General features: G+C 43.4%; 1 protein-coding gene across 2 annotated transcripts in view; it reads right to left on the bottom strand.

The window, feature by feature from the left end:
• Positions 1-18,089, bottom strand: part of CTNNA2 (catenin alpha 2) — a 698,304-nt gene that overhangs the window by 137,573 nt on the left and 542,642 nt on the right. For both annotated transcript variants that reach the window (XM_058193039.1, XM_058193037.1), the window contains 3 exons: positions 6,871-6,963; positions 3,634-3,790; positions 2,759-2,959 (listed from right to left, as the gene is read on the bottom strand). In XM_058193039.1, the coding sequence (XP_058049022.1) occupies positions 2,759-2,959; positions 3,634-3,790; positions 6,871-6,963 (451 nt within the window). The remainder of the gene's footprint in view (positions 1-2,758; positions 2,960-3,633; positions 3,791-6,870; positions 6,964-18,089) is intronic.

Below are 18,089 nucleotides of genomic sequence, written 5' to 3'. Positions count from 1 at the left end.
CACACAAACACCGAAAAAGTCCTCCTTGTTCACCAATAAAAAGAGAGAGACTTTGTCACTTGTGACAAATCACTAGGCCCAGGGGTGGGATTCAGCCGGTTCGGACCGGTTCAGGCAAACCGAATGCTAATTTTACATGTGGTTCGCCAAACTGGTAATTGCGAGGACTGGCTGGCCCCACCCACCCTGCCCTTTCTCTCCTAAGAGTCTCCACACGGCCCGTTTTGGATGCTGGGTAAGTGCAAGGCCCGTGCAGAGGCTCTGGGAGGGCAAAAAACGGGCCTCCTGGAAGTTCCGGAAGTCTACAAACAGTCTCGTTTCCGGCCTCCGGAAGGCCTCCAGAGCCCGGGGAAGGCCGTTTCTGCCCTCCTGGAGGCTCAAAGAAAGCCTCCAGAGTCTGGGGAGGGTGACAAGCCCCACTCCCCGCCATGATGCAAGAGGCTGAGTAGGCCACGCCCACCCAGCATTTTTCTGAATCCCACCCCTGACTAGTTCCCACCTGTAGGATTACTGACTTCCTTTTAAACTATGGTTAACGTAACTTATGTAAGGCCATTTTTAGAACAGATTAACCGGCCCATCAGATATGTTTTAACTGAAGGCTAGCTGAACTCAATGGGAAATTTAATAATATATATAAAATAAATGTACATGTATTGCAATTGGGTAATAAGAATGCCGTCAGCATTCACATCAGTGGGAGCAACTTGAGTGTTAGCAGGGAAATAATTAATTTCTGAATGATAGAACAAATAGGTTACAAAGCACTATATTACTTTTTTTTTTTTTTAAGGCAAGAGAGAGACGGAAACCTTCTGTTTGTATGGTTTAGCTGAGTGCTCGCTTCCATTATTATCTGGCTGAAAAAGTCACTTTATTAGAGAGAATTGCCTCTCTCTCCTGGATGGGCCTCAAAGGAAGAAGGAGAAAAAGCCTAATTCACAAGAGGGTTGGTTCTTCAGTGCTGTGAACTGCCTGCTTTTAATTCTGAGGACTCAGGACAAGCAGAAATCATCAAACATTAATTTCATATTTTAAAAAACGGGGGTGGGGAGGGGAGGAAAGGGAGCAATGGATGGATGGATAGAAGGAAGGAAGGAAGGAAGGAAGGGACTAATGGATGGATGGGAAGGGGAGTGGATTAGAGGGGAAGGAAAGGATGTAAATAGGGAAACAAAGGGATGATGAGAAAGTGAAGGGGAGGGAGGGAGGAAGGAAGAAAGGAAGCAAGGAAGGAAGGAGGGGAATGATGGTTGAAAGGGAAGGAATTAAAGGAAGAGAGTGATGTATGGAGGGATGGAGGAAAAGGAAGGAAAGAGATAGGGAGTGAGAGATGGAAGAAGGGAATAGAACGGATGGAGAGTAGGGAAGAGGAGTGAGTGAGTGAGTGAGAGAATGATGGAAAGAAGGAAGTGAAGGAAGAGAGATGGATGGATGGAGGAAAGGAGAGAAAGGGAGGGGAGGGAGGAGGAAAGAAGCAAGGAAGGGAATGGTGGATGAATGGGAGAGAAGGAAGAAAATAAGAGAAGAAAGAGAACGATGGATGGATGGATGAATGGATGGATGGAGGAAGGAAAGGGGGGGAGAAAGTAAATGAGAAAGGAATGAAATGGAAAACTTGACTTCTACAGACTTCAGTTACATCTAGTTTTCATAGCACCACAATGTGGAAATTTGCAGTTTTTGTTCTCCGTGCCAAGTTCTTCTCAAATCCAATCCAGGGGTGTTTTTTTTTTTTTGTATGACTGTAACTTTTGTTGCTTATCATTAAGTGTTCAATTATACCCTATGACCATCATTTGTGTTGTAAATGTTAAATGTTGTACCTTGATGAAGGTATCTTTTCTTTTATGTACACTGAGAGCGTATGCACCAAGACAAATTCCTTGTGTGTCCAACCACATTTGGCCAATAAATTCTATTCTATTCTATTCTATTCTATTCTATTCTATTCTATTCTATTCTATTCTATTCTATTCTATTCTATTCTATTCTATTCTATTCAGATTAAGGTCAGGGTACTGGCTTTGTCTCTCTTTCAGAGAAAAGTGTCGGGAATTATTAATAAGCAATGACAAAATATATTGGGCAGTTACCAAACATGACACACAACTCAATCCCTACAATTTGATCAAATGAAAAGCGAAAGGCTCACTTGTCTGTTTACAATAAATTCAGCGGCGAGGGCCTCCCATTAGCCGTCTCATTCAGGGAAGGAAACCGCCATTCAAAACAAAACCACCAACAAGACAAAGGAAATGAAAAGACATCCGGCGCAGCACAATCCCTTGTATCCGCGTCTTGTGAAAATCAGTCTCATTTTAACCCCTTGGTCCAACGCCTAAGGCAGGGGTCTCCAACCTTGTCAACTTTAAGCCTGGAGGACTTCAATTCCCAGAATTCCCTAGCCAGCTCGCATGCCCACATATATGGCTCTATGTGCCACCTGTGGCATCTGTGTCAGAAGTTTGCCATCATGGTACTAGATTGTGCAGAAATGCATAGACAAGACATTTAAAATTAAGCAGAAAAAGGAGTAGAATATTATCAAACATGGAATTGATTTTACTAATGGTTGGAAAAAACGGGTGGAGATTCAGAATGTAATTTGTATGGTTGAGAAAATTAAATACCCAGACAGCACAATGTTTATAAAGCACTAAGGAATGTATTTAATAGAAAATAAAAATAATAAAATAAAAAAAAATAAACCCAAAAAATTGAACCATAATTTACAATATTTGCTATCCACGCTTACCTGTTTCGGAAAGCAACTTCGTGGCTTCTAACACTTTCTCGGTGTAAACCCCGGCTTCGTAGTTTTCCATCTCGGCGTTGATGATGTGGATAACCCTGGCGGCGCGTCCCCGGATCGCCCCCGCGGTCCTATCCAGGGTGTCGACGTCGCCCTCTTGCAACGCAATCACACATTTGTTGACGTCTTCCAGAATGTGATTTTCTGTACCAGAACAGGGTGTCTTGGTTATTCATAAACGGGCTTCCTTCAAAATACAGACTACCTGTAATCCTGGGTTGGACTGAGACATAAGGAGTGGCGGGGCTGGGCTGCTGGGGGTTCGTGGGGGTTTGGGAGAACCTCTAGCTATGATTCTGTGCAGTTTGGAGAACCCCCAAATCCCGCTCCTGGCTGGCCCCGCCCACCCTGTTCCTCCCCTCCTAGGAGTCTCCACATGGCCCATTTTGGATGCAGGTAAGTGCCGGGTGCACATGGAGGCTCGGGGAGAGTGAAAAATGGGCCTAACACAAGTTTGGGAAGGCCTCAAATGGGCCCATTTCCAGCCTCCAGGGCCTGAGGAGGCTGTTTTCGCCATCCTGGAGACTCAGGGAAAGCCTCCAGAGCCTGTGGAGGACAAAATAATCCCCGTCGTGGTGCAGGAGGCTTACTAGGTCAAGTCTACCATGGCCACGCCCACCCAGCAACCGGGCAGAGAACCTCTTGCTAAAAATTTTGAAGCCCACCCCTGGGGGGGGGGTGGGGGGGGCAAAGTTATCTCATGAGCTTTAGGGCCAGATATGGATTCGAACCCGGGATCTTCCCAAGCACAGTTCAACGTTCTGACCGCTGTTCTGAGCTGCACCTTTATGGAGCGACCAATGTTTTCCGCGATATACCTGAGACGGAGAGGAAATCGTCCACGGAAGTGATGTCATCGACCGCCTCGGTCAGGACTCGCACCTGCTTCTCCCACTGGTCTTTGAAGACGTCCATGTTGTCTTGGGCCACTTTGCTCTGAGGCCTGGCAGCCAAGGTGAGAGCTGCGTTGATCACCTGCGAGACGGGAAAAGGTTCTGGTGAACCTGGATGCTTTAAGACTTCTGGGCTTCAACTTTTAAGAATCAGGCTTGTCAGACGCCACATCTTTTATATCCTGCTCTATGGAGCGGAAAGTTGGTCTCTGAACAGAAAGCCCCTTGAAACATTTGAAATGGGGATTTACAGGCGGCTGTTACGTATAAGTTGGGCTGACAAAATCAGAAACGAGGAGGTGATAAGCCACCTGGGAAAGCCGAGGAAAATCATCAAAACCATTAAAAAAAGGTGAAAGTTAGAATATTTTGGACGTGTGATGCGACACCCACAAAAGACTGAAGGCCAATGAGGTCCAGGCAGAAGAACATCATGGCGTCAAAATCTAAGGGACCGGTTTGGACAAAACTTTGCAGCACCTTTTTCGAGCGGCTGTTGATAAAAATAGGATCGCCAACGTCCGATGGCGGATAGGGCACAAGCAAAAGGACTTCAACTCCCAGAATTCTCCGGTCATCATAGCTGTCTGGCTGGGGAATTCTGGGAGTTTTTTCCATCATGACCCCTGCCCAATGGAATGAGATTTCTCCAGAAATTTGAATGGAAGCTGCTGAAGACTCCTCGACTTACGACCACAACAAATTTCTGTTGTTAAATGAGACACTCCTTAAGTGAGCTTTGCTCCCATTTTATGACCGTTCTAGCCACAGTTGTTAAATGAATCGCCGCAGTTGTTAAGTGAGTAACCCGGTTGTTAAGTGAATCAGGTCCCCCCCAGTGATTTTGCTGGTCAGATTGTGACCCTGGGACACAGCAACGGTCATAAATAGGAGTCCAGTCGCCAATCATCAAAAAATTTTGATCGTGGGGATGCTGAGACGGTCGTAAGTGTGAAAAACCATCATAAATGTGAGTCAATTGCCAAGATGCTGAGTTTTGATCACGTGACTTTGGGGATTGCTCCAACAGTCATAAGTGTGAGAACTGGTCATAAGTCACTTTTTTCAGTGCTGTTCTAACTTTGAATGGTCACTGAATGAGCTGTTGTAAGTCGAGGAGTACCTGCATTCTCCTAGGCTTTGGGACAAATTAATAGTTGTACCCTTATTAGATGGTTATTTTGTTTAGATGACTCTCTTCAAGCTGCTTAGATTATTATTTTTTTACTATTATGTTGTTGTTCTTATTTTATTTTAACTGTACGCCATTGGAAATCAGGTAGGCTGTAAAGTATTTGTGTACGTAAATAAAATTGATTAATATTGTTGCCCTTAGTAAGATGCGGTGCCTTGAACACTGTACTGCACTGACATGTTTACCGATTTTTTATTGTGTTTTTATTGGGCATTATATTGCAGAAGTATAAGTTGTGGAGCATCAATCACAGCACTGAAGCAGCGTTGTAAACACAGAAGCATGCTAACGAAGAGCTCAAAGCTCATACAAAGCAGGGTATTTTCTGCATCAAACGTATTTTGCTCTTTACGAACAACAGAATGACAAGAGTTGGAAGGGACCTTGGAGGTCTTCTAGTCCAACCCCCCCTTTTTTTAATTTGCATTTATATCCCGCCCTTCTCCGAAGACTCAGGGCGGCTTACACTGTGTCAAACAATAGTCTTCATCCATTTGTATATTATATACAAAGTCAACTTATTGCCCCCAACAATCTGGGTCCTCATTTTACCTACCTTATAAAGGATGGAAGGCTGAGTCAACCTTGGGCCTGGTGGGACTTGAACTTGCAGTAATTGCAAGCAGCTGTGTTAATAACAGACAGACTTAGTCCGTTGAGCCACCAGAGGCTCTGCTGAAGAAGGTAACCCTAAAGGTAAAGGTTCCCCCTCGCACATATGTGCTAGTCGTTCCTAACTCTAGGGGGCGGTGCTCATCTCCGTTTCAAAGCCAAAAAGCCAGCGCTGTCCGAAGACGTCTCCGTGGTCATGTGGCCAGCATGACTAAAAGCCAAAGGCACATGGAACACTGTTCCCTTCCCACCAAAAGGGGTCCTTATTTTTCTACTTGCATTTTTTACCTTCTTTCGAACTGCTAGGTTGGCAGAAGCTGGGACAAGTAATGGGAGCTCACCCCGTTACGCGGCAGCACTAGGGATTCGAACCACTAAACTGCCGACCTTTCGATCAACAAGCTCAGCGTCTTAGCCACCGTGTCCCATTTCAAATGGTTGTCCAATCTTTTCTTAAAACCCTCCAATGTTGGAGCACCCACAACTGGGGGGTAGCAAATTATTCCACTGTTTAATTGTTCTAACTTGCAGGAGTTTTCTCCTTAGTTCTAGGTTGCTTTGCTCCTGGATTAGTTATTAGATATAAAAGGCAGCGAGAGTTACTGTGTCTCTTTGTAGCAGGCAAATCAACTGATTAACTAAAAGCTGAAGTTTGTTCCTGGGTGACTCATCAGCGTCGAGGGAGATAACAGAGGCACTTGGCAGACGCTGGCTATTCTGCTGCCAGAGCTGATAGTGCTAGCTAATTAAGCCATCACTTGGATGGAGGCGAAGGAGAACAGAACATCCTGAAGCACCCTGTCGGTGAAAATGGGGCTCGGGGAGGCCGTGTGGGACCCCCCCCACATGCCCTGTTTTCAGCCTGGATGGCCTCCTGCATCACCCTGCTGCTGCAGGAGGCCATCCAGGCTGAAAACGGGGCACGGGGGGTGGATGGGTCATATGCAGTTGCTACCGGTTCTTCCCGGTTCGGGAAAGCCGGTAGCAGAAATCTTGATGTGAGAGCGAACCGGTTCTCGCCCAACCGTCAGCTGGGCCCTCCCGCCCGTTCCCGCACTATACCTAACTTTATTCCTTTGTTTTTAGCCCAGCTGTAAGGCACAGCAGAGTGGATTGCCACGCCTCAGCTGTAGTTTTATTCTATGCGCAAAGGGCGTGCATGAAGTGAACCGGTGGTAAAACCAGTTAGAACCCACCACTGGTATGCGCCCCCCCCCCCCGCACCCCGTCTTTGCTACCAGAAGTATCGTGGCCTTGAGTTTGATACCCCTGCCCTAGATCGCTTCAGATAATAATAAAGCAGATGCTTCTAAAGATTTCCCGCTTCCCCTCCAAATAGTATAAATAAGACTCACCTGTGGGCATAAGCTATCAATCTGCGTTGCTGCCATCCGGACTAATTTTACCCCTTCTTCATTATTGGAAATGGAACAAGCCAAATTGGCCACCTGCAACGAAAGCCAGTGGAAGAAAGTTCAGAATCAGGAAATCGAAATATTTTCCTCCAAAAATAAGCAAGCAAGGAAGCAAGATGGATAGAGAATTAAAAGGGAAGGAAGGAAGAAAAAAAAAAAAAGCTAGATCACATCCTTTCCCAGGTGAAGACCAAATGGGAGGAAGCCACCTTCCGTCAAGCCGCAAAATGGTTTTTGTCCACGCACCGAAAGGATTTATAAAACTTGAGTTTACAGTTTAAGACAACACAGGTCCAGATATTGCAATATTTTTCATAATTACACTCTATTCAATGTATTTATATGTAAACAATAAAAATATATCTGAACAAAAAAGACAACATAGGTCGTCCTCGATGTACGACCATAATTGAGCCCCAAATTTCTGTTGCTAAGCAAGACAGCTAAGTGCATTTTGCTCCATTTTATGACCTTTCTTGCCACTGTTAAGTGAAGCAGTGCAGTTGTTAAGTTAGCAGCACAGTTGTTAAATGAAACTTATGACACTGAAAAATGACCGAGATGATCGTTTTTCTTTTCTTTTTTTTTTTATTGGAAAAGTTTTAACAAACAAAAATATTTTTTCCCCTTTCCCCCCCCTCAAAACCCCCTTCCCCCCTCCCTTCACCCCCCCCTCCCCCGGCTTCCCGGGTCAATCACAAGGTATTGTTATACATAAACCAAACATAGAGTAAAATTTTCCCTTCTAATCCAAATAACCACATCCAAAGCTTTTCATCTCCCAACCCCCTCCCCATTACATAAAATAATACTTCCTAATTATTCAAAGGCAATCTGATATTTCTTAATCTGATATCTGTTTTGTAGATAATCAATCCATTTTTTCCATTCAATTAAATATCTTTCCTGCGTATTGTCTTTTAAAAAAGCTGAGATTTTAGCCATCTCAGCCAAATTAATGACTTTCAGTATCCATTCTTCTATTGTAGGTACCTCTTCTTTCTTCCAGTATTGTCCAATCAACAGTCTTGCTGCTGTTATTAAATTCAGAATCAATTTAGTCTCAATCCCTGTACAATCCGTTATAATTCCCAAAAGGAAAAATTGCGGCAGGAACTTTATCTTCTTCTTCAGTACATTTTGAATAATCCACCAAATTCTTATCCAAAAGGCCTTAATTTTCTTGCAAGTCCACCAAATATGAAAATATGTAGCGTCATCACAACCACACCTCCAACATTTCGCTTGGATATCAGGATACATACATGATAATTTTTTGGGATCTAAGTGCCATCTATAAAACATCTTATAAAAATTTTCCCTTAAGTTCTGTGCTTGTGTAAACTTAACATTTCTAACCCAGATTTTCTCCCATGTTTCCAACATTATTGGTTCCTGAATATTCTGTGCCTATTTTATCATACAGGAGATGATCGTTTTTCATACGGCTGTTGCAGCGTCCCTGGGGTTATGTGATCCAAATTCAGACCCTTGGCAACTGACTCGTATTTATGACGTACGCAAAGTCCCGGGGTCTTGTGATCCCCTTTTGCGACCTTCTGACAAGCCTAGTCACTTAACAACCGTGTTCCTAAAATAACGACTGCAGTGATTCACTTAGCAGCTTGTGGCAAGCAAGGTCGTAAAATGGAGCTAAACTCACTGAATGCTGTCTTGCTCAGCAGCAGAAATTTTGGGGTCAATTGGGGTTGTTAGTCGAGGACTACCTGTAGTAGGTAGATTGCTCCTCCTGTTATTTAGAATCTCCCGGTTCCATCCTTAGAAGGTTACTGATGTCCGTTTTCTGCTTTTTCTTCCTTTCCTTCACCGCAGCGATCACAAATATGGTTTGCAGCTGAATCCATATATTTGTTTTTCCAAACATTGCTTGCAGAAGCCAATAATTCTGGACTAAAAGTTCCAGAATTTGAACCCTGGGCCCTATCTAACAAAATGAAATTCAACGTAGAGAAAAGTAAAGTCTTACACTTAGGCAAGAAAAACCAGCAGGACGCATATAGACTGGGGGAAACTAGGCTTAGTAGCAGTAACTGTGAGAGGGATCTTGGAGTCTTAGTGGACAACCAGCTAATAATGAGCCGGCAGTGTGCGGCGGCAGCCAAAAAAGCCAGTTGTTGTGCCTCGCTCGCCCCCCTCTCCGCAGCTGGGCCCTCTCATCTCCTGCTATCTCAGCCAGAGACTGATAGTGCAGAAGAATGTCCTGGCATGCCTCCAGCCCCAAGCCCTGGCACCATGCCCGGACAAACCGAGCAAACAAACCTCCCCCCGATAGCATGTGCGCCTGAAGCCAGCCACGAGCTGAAATTGCCGGCAGCTGGGGACGAAACGATGCAGTGGATAGATCCCCGCTTCCGGAGAATGGAAAGGCGACGTCAGCAAAAGGAAGGGAGGGGCAGGCCTGGATAAGTGCTGAGTCATGGAGCCACACCCCATGGCCTATGTAAAGGATCTGCTTTCTGGCATTCTTTGAGTCAGGCAAAGTCTAAATTGGATTGCTGAAGTCACATCCTGGTCTCCTGCCTGCCCTGAGAACTCTGACAGAACTTTTGCAAAGCTGCAGAGGCTTTGCGGCCACGCTTGCTACGGACTTCCCCGACCCGGCCGTCAGAGTAGGAGTGGGACACGACACCAGTGCAATCCTAAATTGCATGAACAGAGGGATTCAATAAAGATCACGTGAGTTGCTAATACCACTCTATAAAGCCTTAGTAAGGCCACACCTAGAATACTACATCCAGTTTTGTTCACCACACTATAAAAAAGATGTTGAGCAGGGCTGAAATGCTACCAGTTCGCATCGGTTCAGGGGAACTGGCGGCAGCAGCGGCGGATGATTTGGAGAACTGGTAGCAGCAAAGCTGGCTGAGGAATTCTGGGAGTTGAAGTCCACAAGTCTTAAAGTTGCCAAGGTTGGAGACCCCTGGACTAAAGCATACGATGAACAGTTGCAGGAACCAGGCATGGCTAGTCTAGTGAAGAGAAGGACCAGGGGAGTCATGATAGCCATCTTCTGTACTTGAGGGGCTGCCACAGAGAGGAAGAAAGAGGTCAAGCTATTTTCCAAAGCACCCGAAGGTCAGACAAGGAACAATGGATGGAAACTGACCAAGGAGAGATTCTACCTAGAAATGAGAAATGTTCTGACAGTGAGAACCATCAACCAATGGGACAGAAGTTGCCTTTGAAAGTTGTGGGAGCTTCACCCACTGGAGGCTTTCAAAGGGGAGACTGGACTGCCATCTGTCAGAAATGGGGCTTGGGTGGGGATGGGGGAGGGATTGGACCAGATGACCTCCAAGGTCCCTTCCAACTCTGTTAATCTGTTAAAGCATGTTTCTGTTAAAGGTCACATCCAGCATCTCCGCCCCTCTACGTTTTTCCCGAGGTTTCGACGGTTGCGAGGCACAGAGCTTCTAACTTGGAGCCTCCAGCCTAAAGCCATCTGTTCTGCCAGCCTCCTTCTGCAAAAGCCAGCCAGATGCCTCCTAGGCAGCCCACAAGGAAAGGCTCCAGCTCAATTGCACCCGCCCGTTTCGGTTTCCTGCCGGCTCAAATCAAAAGGACTGATGGCCCCCGTTATCGGAAATGACAGTCTTATTCTCCACGGATGTGTTTCATGCTCTTTTAAAACTGCACGGGGTCAGTGGATACGACCACAGCCGGGGGATTTATAGCCTCCGTCCCTCTCTCGCGAAGAAAGCCCATCTTCATTAGCAATGGTTCGCCACAGCAACGGTTGGATAAATGCTACAAGAAGAATTAAGGCCTTTTGGATAAGAATTTGGTGGATTATTCAAAATGTACTGAAGAAGAAGATAAAGTTTCTGCCACAATTTTTCCTTTTGGGAATCATAACGGATTGTACAGGGATTGAGACTAAACTGATTCTGAATTTAATAACAGCAGCAAGACTGTTGATTGGACAATACTGGAAGAAAGAAGAGGTACCTACAATAGAAGAATGGATACTGAAAGTCATTAATTTGGCTGAGATGGCTAAAATTTCAGCTTTTTTAAAAGACAATACGCAGGAAAGATATTTAATTGAATGGAAAAAATGGATTGATTATCTACAAAACAGATATCAGATTAAGAAATATCAGATTGCCTTTGAATAATTAGGAAATTATTTTATGTAATGGGGAGGGGGTTGGGAGATGAAAAGCTTTGGATGTGGTTAATTGGATTGGAAGGGAAAATTTTATTCTATGTTTGGTTTATGTATAACAATATCTTGTGATTGACCCGGGAAGCCGGGGGGGGGGGGGGAGGGAGGTCGGAAGGGGGCTTTTTGGGAGGGAGGGGGAAAAAAGGGGCGAAAATGTTTTTGTTTTTTTTAAAACTTTTTCAATAAAAAAAAAAAGAAAAAGAAATGGACACACCGGTGGGGAAAAAATGGGCTACGTACGTTGCGTAGGACCAAGCGTTGAAAGTTCACCTCTGAACCGGATATGTTTTGCCCAGAGTTCCTGTACAGAATAGCTGAGTTGGAAGAGGCCTTGGAGGTCTTCTAGTCCAACCCCCACCCGCTCTAGCAGGAAATCTAGTTTAATGAAAAGAAGGACTAGGGGAGACATGATAGCAGTGTTCCAATATCTCAGGGGCTGCCCCAAAGAAGAGGGAGTCAAACTATTCTCCAAAGCCCCTGAGGGCAGGACAAGAAGCAATGGGTGGAAACTGATCAAGGAGAGAAGCAACCAGGGCCTCTGGTGGCTCTACAGACTAATGCAGTCTGTTATTAACAGCAGCTGCTTGCAATTACTGCAGGTTCTAGTCCCACCAGGCCCAAGGTTGACTCAGCCTTCCATCCTTTATAAGGTAGGTAAAATGAGGACCCAGATTGTTGGGGGCAATAAAAGTTGACTTTGTATATAATATACAAATGGATGAAGACTATTGCTTGACACAGTGTAAGCCGCCCTGAGTCTTCGGAGAAGGGCGGGATATAAATTCAAAAAACAAAACAAAACAAAAAAAACCCTTAGAACTAAGGAGAAATTTCCTGACAGTAAGAACAATGAACCAATTAAAATAGATTCCTAAGTAAAATCCAATGTACTAATGGTCTATTTGGATGAAGGGCCTGACATAACGAAGGCAGCTTTAAACTATTTTGGCATAATCACATTAATATTAAAAGATGCCTTTTCTCCCTTCTCTTTTCTTCATCCTCTTCTTTGAAGGAGATGCAAAGATAAGTCGGTGTAAGAGGCAACTCCTACAGAGGTAAACCAAGATGGTTCAGCCTCTTTAGAATATAGAATATCAGAGTTGGAAGGGACCTTGGAGGTCTTCTAGTCTACCCCCCTGCTGAAAACCCTACACCACTTCAGACAAATGGTTGTCCGATCTCTTCTTAAAAGCCTCGAGTGATAGAGCACCCACAACTTCTGAAGGCAAGTTGTTCCACTGATTCATTGTTCTCACCATCAGGAAATTTCTCCTTAATTCTAGGTTGGATCTTCCTTTAGTGATTAAGCCCCCCTGTTACTTCTTATCTTGCCCTCAGGTTTCAATTTAGTGAAAAGAAGGATGAGGGGAGACATGATAGCAGTCTTCCAATATCTCAGGGGCTGCCCCAAAGAAGAGGGAGTCAAACTATTCTCCAAAGCCCCTGAGGGCAGGACAAGAAGATGGAAATTCATCAATGAATAGAAATTCATTAAGGAGAGAAGCAGGGGTGAAATGCTCCCGGTTCCGTCCGTTTCGTCCGAACCGGTAGTAAAAAATGTGGGGGGAAAAATAAAGTCCCGAAAATCAGGTGAGCGACGCCCGATCGTCAGAACTTTTTTTTTTTTTTACTTTTTAAGCATTTTTTTACTACTGGTTTTTTACTACTGGTTCTCTGGAAAAATGCTTTAAAAAGTAAAATGCTTAAAAATGCTTTAAAAAGTAAAAAAAAAAAAGTTCTGAAGATCATGTGTCGTTCAGCTGATTGTCGGAATTTTTTTTTTTTTACTCATTTTTTTTTACTACCGGTTCTCCGTAGGCTGCTGACAGAGCACAATACACAACAACTTTTCCCAACTGTCTAAAATTTCTCCTATGTTTGCATCGCGGGTCTTTCTCGGGCCTCTTGTGGCTCAACAGGCTAATGCAGTCTGTTATTAACACAGCTGCCTGCAATTACAATTACTGCAGGTTCGAGTCCCACCAGGCCCTCAGCCTTCCATCCTTTATAAGGTAGGTAAAATGAGGACCCAGATTGTTGGAGGGGCAATACTAGTTGACTCTGTATATAATATACAAATGGATGAAGACTATTGCCTTACACAATGTAAGCCGCCCTGAGTCTTCGGAGAAGGGCGGGATATAAATTCAAATAAATAAAAAAAAAGGGATTCCCAAGAGGGGATAGTGGCTTGTACATTTTTCATCCTGAGGGATGACCAAGAAACAAATGAAGCAACCCCGAGCCACAGACCACAACAGCAAAGGTGGCACGCGAAGGATTTATCCAAATCAAACCAGATCGGGGCTCGGATTTACCTCAGAGGTTCCTAACTCCAAACTCTAATTCTGTGTTGCAACAAGAACACGGATGGAAAAAAATAAATATTCCGCTTCGGTTTTTATTTATTTTGCCCCGAGGCCATGCCACGGTACCGGCTGGAAATTATTCATGAATAAGTTCAAACAAGCGTCTCTCTCTTCCTGCCATTTCTTTTGGGTCGTCGCTTGTGGCATGAATCTGTTTCTGCTTCCGATATGCAATGCGATATATAATTACCGATCCATCTGTTTGAGGAGACCCCCTTCGGCCAGACCCATTTCGCTCCGACGTTACCAAGCGCGCGGTTTGCATGCCTCAGTGGGTCAGGATCCCAAGGGGAAAAGAAGCCCCTTCACTCTGGATTGCAAGAGGGACCTTGGGGACATATCCCAGCCTAGCTTTTTTTTGGTTTGTTTGTTTCTTTTTGACTTTGGCACGCGAGATCTGATTTTTATCGGAAAGGGGAAGAACAAATGAATCGCCGTTTTTTTGCTAAAGGACTGGGAGCATCGGGTCAGAAACGGAGGCCCCCCCCCTTCCAGCCAGGTTTGTTGTGCTTGTTAATCGGCTGCTGCTTTGTACACATCAAATATAGCCCTACTTTCCGTTCAAATGGCCCAAAGCTACAACAAACAGTAATTATAATGCAGAGGCAGAAGGGAACAAATCGGATGCTTCAAGTCAGAGGCAGAATGCAGGATTAAAGGGCCTGCAAATATGTACTCATAGCACTCCTGGCTGAGGAAATAATTACAGACCTCTCACATCCTGGATATAATCTGTTCAAACGTCTCGCCGCCGCTATAGGGAATTGCACGCCAAAACAATGAGACACAAAGGTAGTTTCCCACCCACCCCCCCGCCTTGCCCCCATGCCATCACTCCGCTGAACACCTAATTCCCACAGGCCTAAAGATATTTACCCATGTATTAGGGTCTATTGCTATTATCCTTGGCATCTTCTCATTGCACCGGAAACAAATTCCTTGTGTGTCCAATCATACTTGGCCAATAAAGAATTCTATTATAGTCTTAGTTCTAGATTGTATTGCATTGCTTTGCATTGCATTGCATTGTGTTCTATTCTATTCTACTGCGTTGTATTGTATTACATTGTGTTCTGTTCTGTTCTATTCTACTGTACTGTGCTGTATTCTATTCTATTCAACTGTATTTGTATTTGTATTGTATTGCATTGTGTTCTATTCTATTCTACTGCATTGTGTTGTATTGCATTGTGTTCTGTTCTGTTCTATTCTACTGTACTGTACTTTACTGTGCTGTATTGTATTCTATTCAACTGTATTGTATTGTATTGCATTGTGTTCTGTTCTGTCTGTTCTATTCTATTCTATTCTATTCTATTCTATTCTATTCTATTCTATTCTATTCTATTCTATTCTATTCTATTCTATTCTACTCTGCTGTATTATACTCTATTCAACTGTTTTTGTATTGTATTGTATTGCATTGTGTTCTATTCTATTCTACTGCATTGTTTATATTGCATTGTGTTCTGTTCTGTCTGTTCTACTCTATTCTGTTCTATTCTATTCTACTGTACTGTGCTGTATTATATTATATTCAGCTGTATTGTATTGCATTGCATTCTATTCTATTCTAGTCCTGATTAAAAAATAATAATAATAGAAGGCCTTTTATTATGAAATCAGCCGTCCTTCAAACATCTTTTCTTCCTTTGATGATCATCAAGACAAGAGAGGTGTCCTAGGCTTCGAAATGTGCTATTTATTCTCCTCTGCTCAAGTACATTGGTAACCACTGGAAAACCATAAGTAGCATCTTGAAATTGCAATTTAACCGTCAGGTTAGCAGCATGTTCATAGCCATAGAATTTCTTACTGCACTCGTAGGAGGCAATCTTGGGTTTCTCTTTTTTTCATTGGAAAAAAAAATACATCTTTCATTCAATTGGCATTAAGATTTTGAGCGCCAGCTTATCGTTTTCTTTTCTATCCTTTCCCCACCAAAAATACAAAGAGAAAAAAAAGATGGACCTCACTCCCAAGATACAAGTTTGTGGTGATGTTATCTAGTTGGCGAATAGAATAGAATAGAATAGAATAGAATAGAATAGAATAGAATAGAATAGAATAGAATTCTTTATTGGCCAAGTGTGATTGAACACACAAGGAATTTGTCTTGGTGCACACGCTCTCGGTGTACATAAAAGAAAAGATACATTCGTCAAGGTACAACACTTACAACACTTAATGATAGTCATAGGCTACAAATAAGCAATCAGGAAACAATCAATATCCATATAAATTGTAAGGATTACCAGCAACAAAGTTACAGTCATACAGTCATAAGTGGGAGGAGATGGGTGATGGGAACGATGAGAAGATTAATAGTAGTGCAGACTTTGTAAATAGTTTGACAGTGTTGAGGGAATTATTTGTTTCGCAGAGTGATGGCGTTTGGGGAAAAATCTGTTCTTGTGTCTAGTTGTTCTGGTGTGCAGTGCTCTATAGCGTTGTTTTGAGGGTAGGAGTTGAAACAGTTTATGTCCAGGATGTGAGCGGTCTGTAAATATTTTCACAGCCCTCTTTTTGACTCCTGCAGTATACAGGTCCTCAATGGAAGGCAGACTGGTAGCCATTATTTTTTCTGCAGTTCTAATTATCCTCTGAAGTCCGTGTCTGTCTTGTTAGGTTGCAGAACCAAACCAAACAGTTATGGAGGTGCAGATGACAGACTCAATAATTCCTCTGTAGAACTGGAGCAGCTTTCTGAGTTGGCGCAGAAAGAACATTCTTTGTTGTCCTTTTTTGATGATGTTTTTGATTATTTTTAATTTGAATTTATATCCCGCCCTTCTCCGAAGACTCAGGGTGGCTTACAATGTGTTAAGCAATAGTCTTCATCCATTTGTATATTATATATAAAGTCAACTTTTATTGCCCCCAACAATCTGGGTCCTCATTTTACCTACCTTATAAAGGATGGAAGGCTGAGTCAATCTTGGGCCTGGTGGGACTTGAACTTGCAGTAATTGCAAGCAGCTGTGTTAATAACAGACAGACTTAGTCTGCTGGGCCACCAGAGGCCCAAAGTTGATGTTAGCTGCCCATTTTAGATCTTGCGATATTGTAGAACGTAGAAATTTGAAGGTCTCTACTGTTGATACTGTGTTGTGTAGTATTATAAGAGGTGGAAGTATGGAAGGGTTTCTCCTAAAGTCTACCACCATTTCTACGGTTTTGAATGTGTTCAGTTCCACTGCGAGGCTAGTTGTTCAACCTCCCGTCTGTATGCGGATTCATCATTGCCTCGAATGAGACCGATCACTGTTGTGTCATCTGCGAACTTCAGTAGTTTAACAGATGGATCATTAATGAAACGTCCGCAAGGAAACCATCAAGCTCAGAGAGACCATTTTCAATGAGGACCCCTCATTTCAACCCTGAGCTACAAAAATTCTCCTTTTATAAGCTTGTGATGGCTGTCCACCTGTCATATCCCACTGAAATATGGAGAAAAAAAAACTTTGGAGAAGGAATATAAGGAAGATTTAGAAATGTGTTCAAAGAACTACCCATCATGCAGCCTTCATGGATTGCGCAATAACCAAAGTGCTTCCATTATGTAGGAAAAAAAATATCTTTCTTAGTGAAACGTCTATGAAGGTTGTCGATCAGGGCATAGTTGCATCAAAAGTGGTTTTTATTTTTGAAAAGGCAACTGGACTGATTGTTTTTTATTTTTTTGAGGGAGAAGACGAAAAAAATGTTTTGTTTCCTATCCTGGAAGCTTCATCAGTTGTATTGGATGGTAAAATCTCAGCTATCAGTTACTGTCCTTCCATCTCCCACACCATCCAAATACAATTGATGAAGGAAGGAAGGAAGGAAAGAGAAAGAGAGAGAGAAAGAGAAAGAGAGAGAGAGAGAAAGGAAGGAAGGAAGGAAGGAGGGAGGGAGGAAGGAAGGAGGAAGGGAAGAAAAAGAAAGAAAAAGAAAGAAGGAAGGAAGAAAAGAGAGAGAAAAAGAAAGGAGGGAGGAAGGGAGGGAGGAAGGAAGGGAGGGAGGGAGAGAGGATAGAGACATTAAAAAAGGAAGGATAAAGAAAGAAGGAAAGAAGGCTAGACAAGGTAGAAAAGGAAGTAAGTAAGTATAGAGATGGTAGAAAAGAAAGGAAGGAAGGAGAAGGAGGGAAAGAAGGAAAGACAAGGAAGAAAAGGAAGGAAGGGAAGGAAGGAAGGAAGGATAGAAACAGTAGAAAAGGAAGGAAGGATAGAGAAAGAGGGAAGGAAGGAAGAACAGACAAGGTAGAGAAGAAAGAAAAGGAAGGAAGGAAGGAAGAATAGAAATGGTAGAAAAGGAAGGAAGGAAGAGGAGGAAGGAAGAAAGGAAGGAAAGAAAGGAAGGAAGGAAGGAAGGAGGGAGGGAGGAAGGAAAGAAGGAAGGAGGAAGGAAGAAAAGAAAGAAAAGAAAGAAGGAAGAAAGAAAAGAGAGAGAGAAAGAAAGGAGGGAGGGAGGGAGGAAGGGAGGGAGGGAGGGAGGGAGAGAGGATAGAGACATTAAAAAAGGAAGGATAAAGAAAGAAGGAAAGAAGGCTAGACAAGGTAGAAAAGGAAGTAAGTAAGTATAGAGATGGTAGAAAAGGAAGGAAGGATGGAGAA

Source organism: Ahaetulla prasina, chromosome 8 (assembly GCF_028640845.1).
Source record: "Ahaetulla prasina isolate Xishuangbanna chromosome 8, ASM2864084v1, whole genome shotgun sequence".
Taxonomy (NCBI): domain Eukaryota; kingdom Metazoa; phylum Chordata; class Lepidosauria; order Squamata; family Colubridae; genus Ahaetulla; species Ahaetulla prasina.
This window is presented reverse-complemented; position numbering and strand designations above follow the sequence as displayed.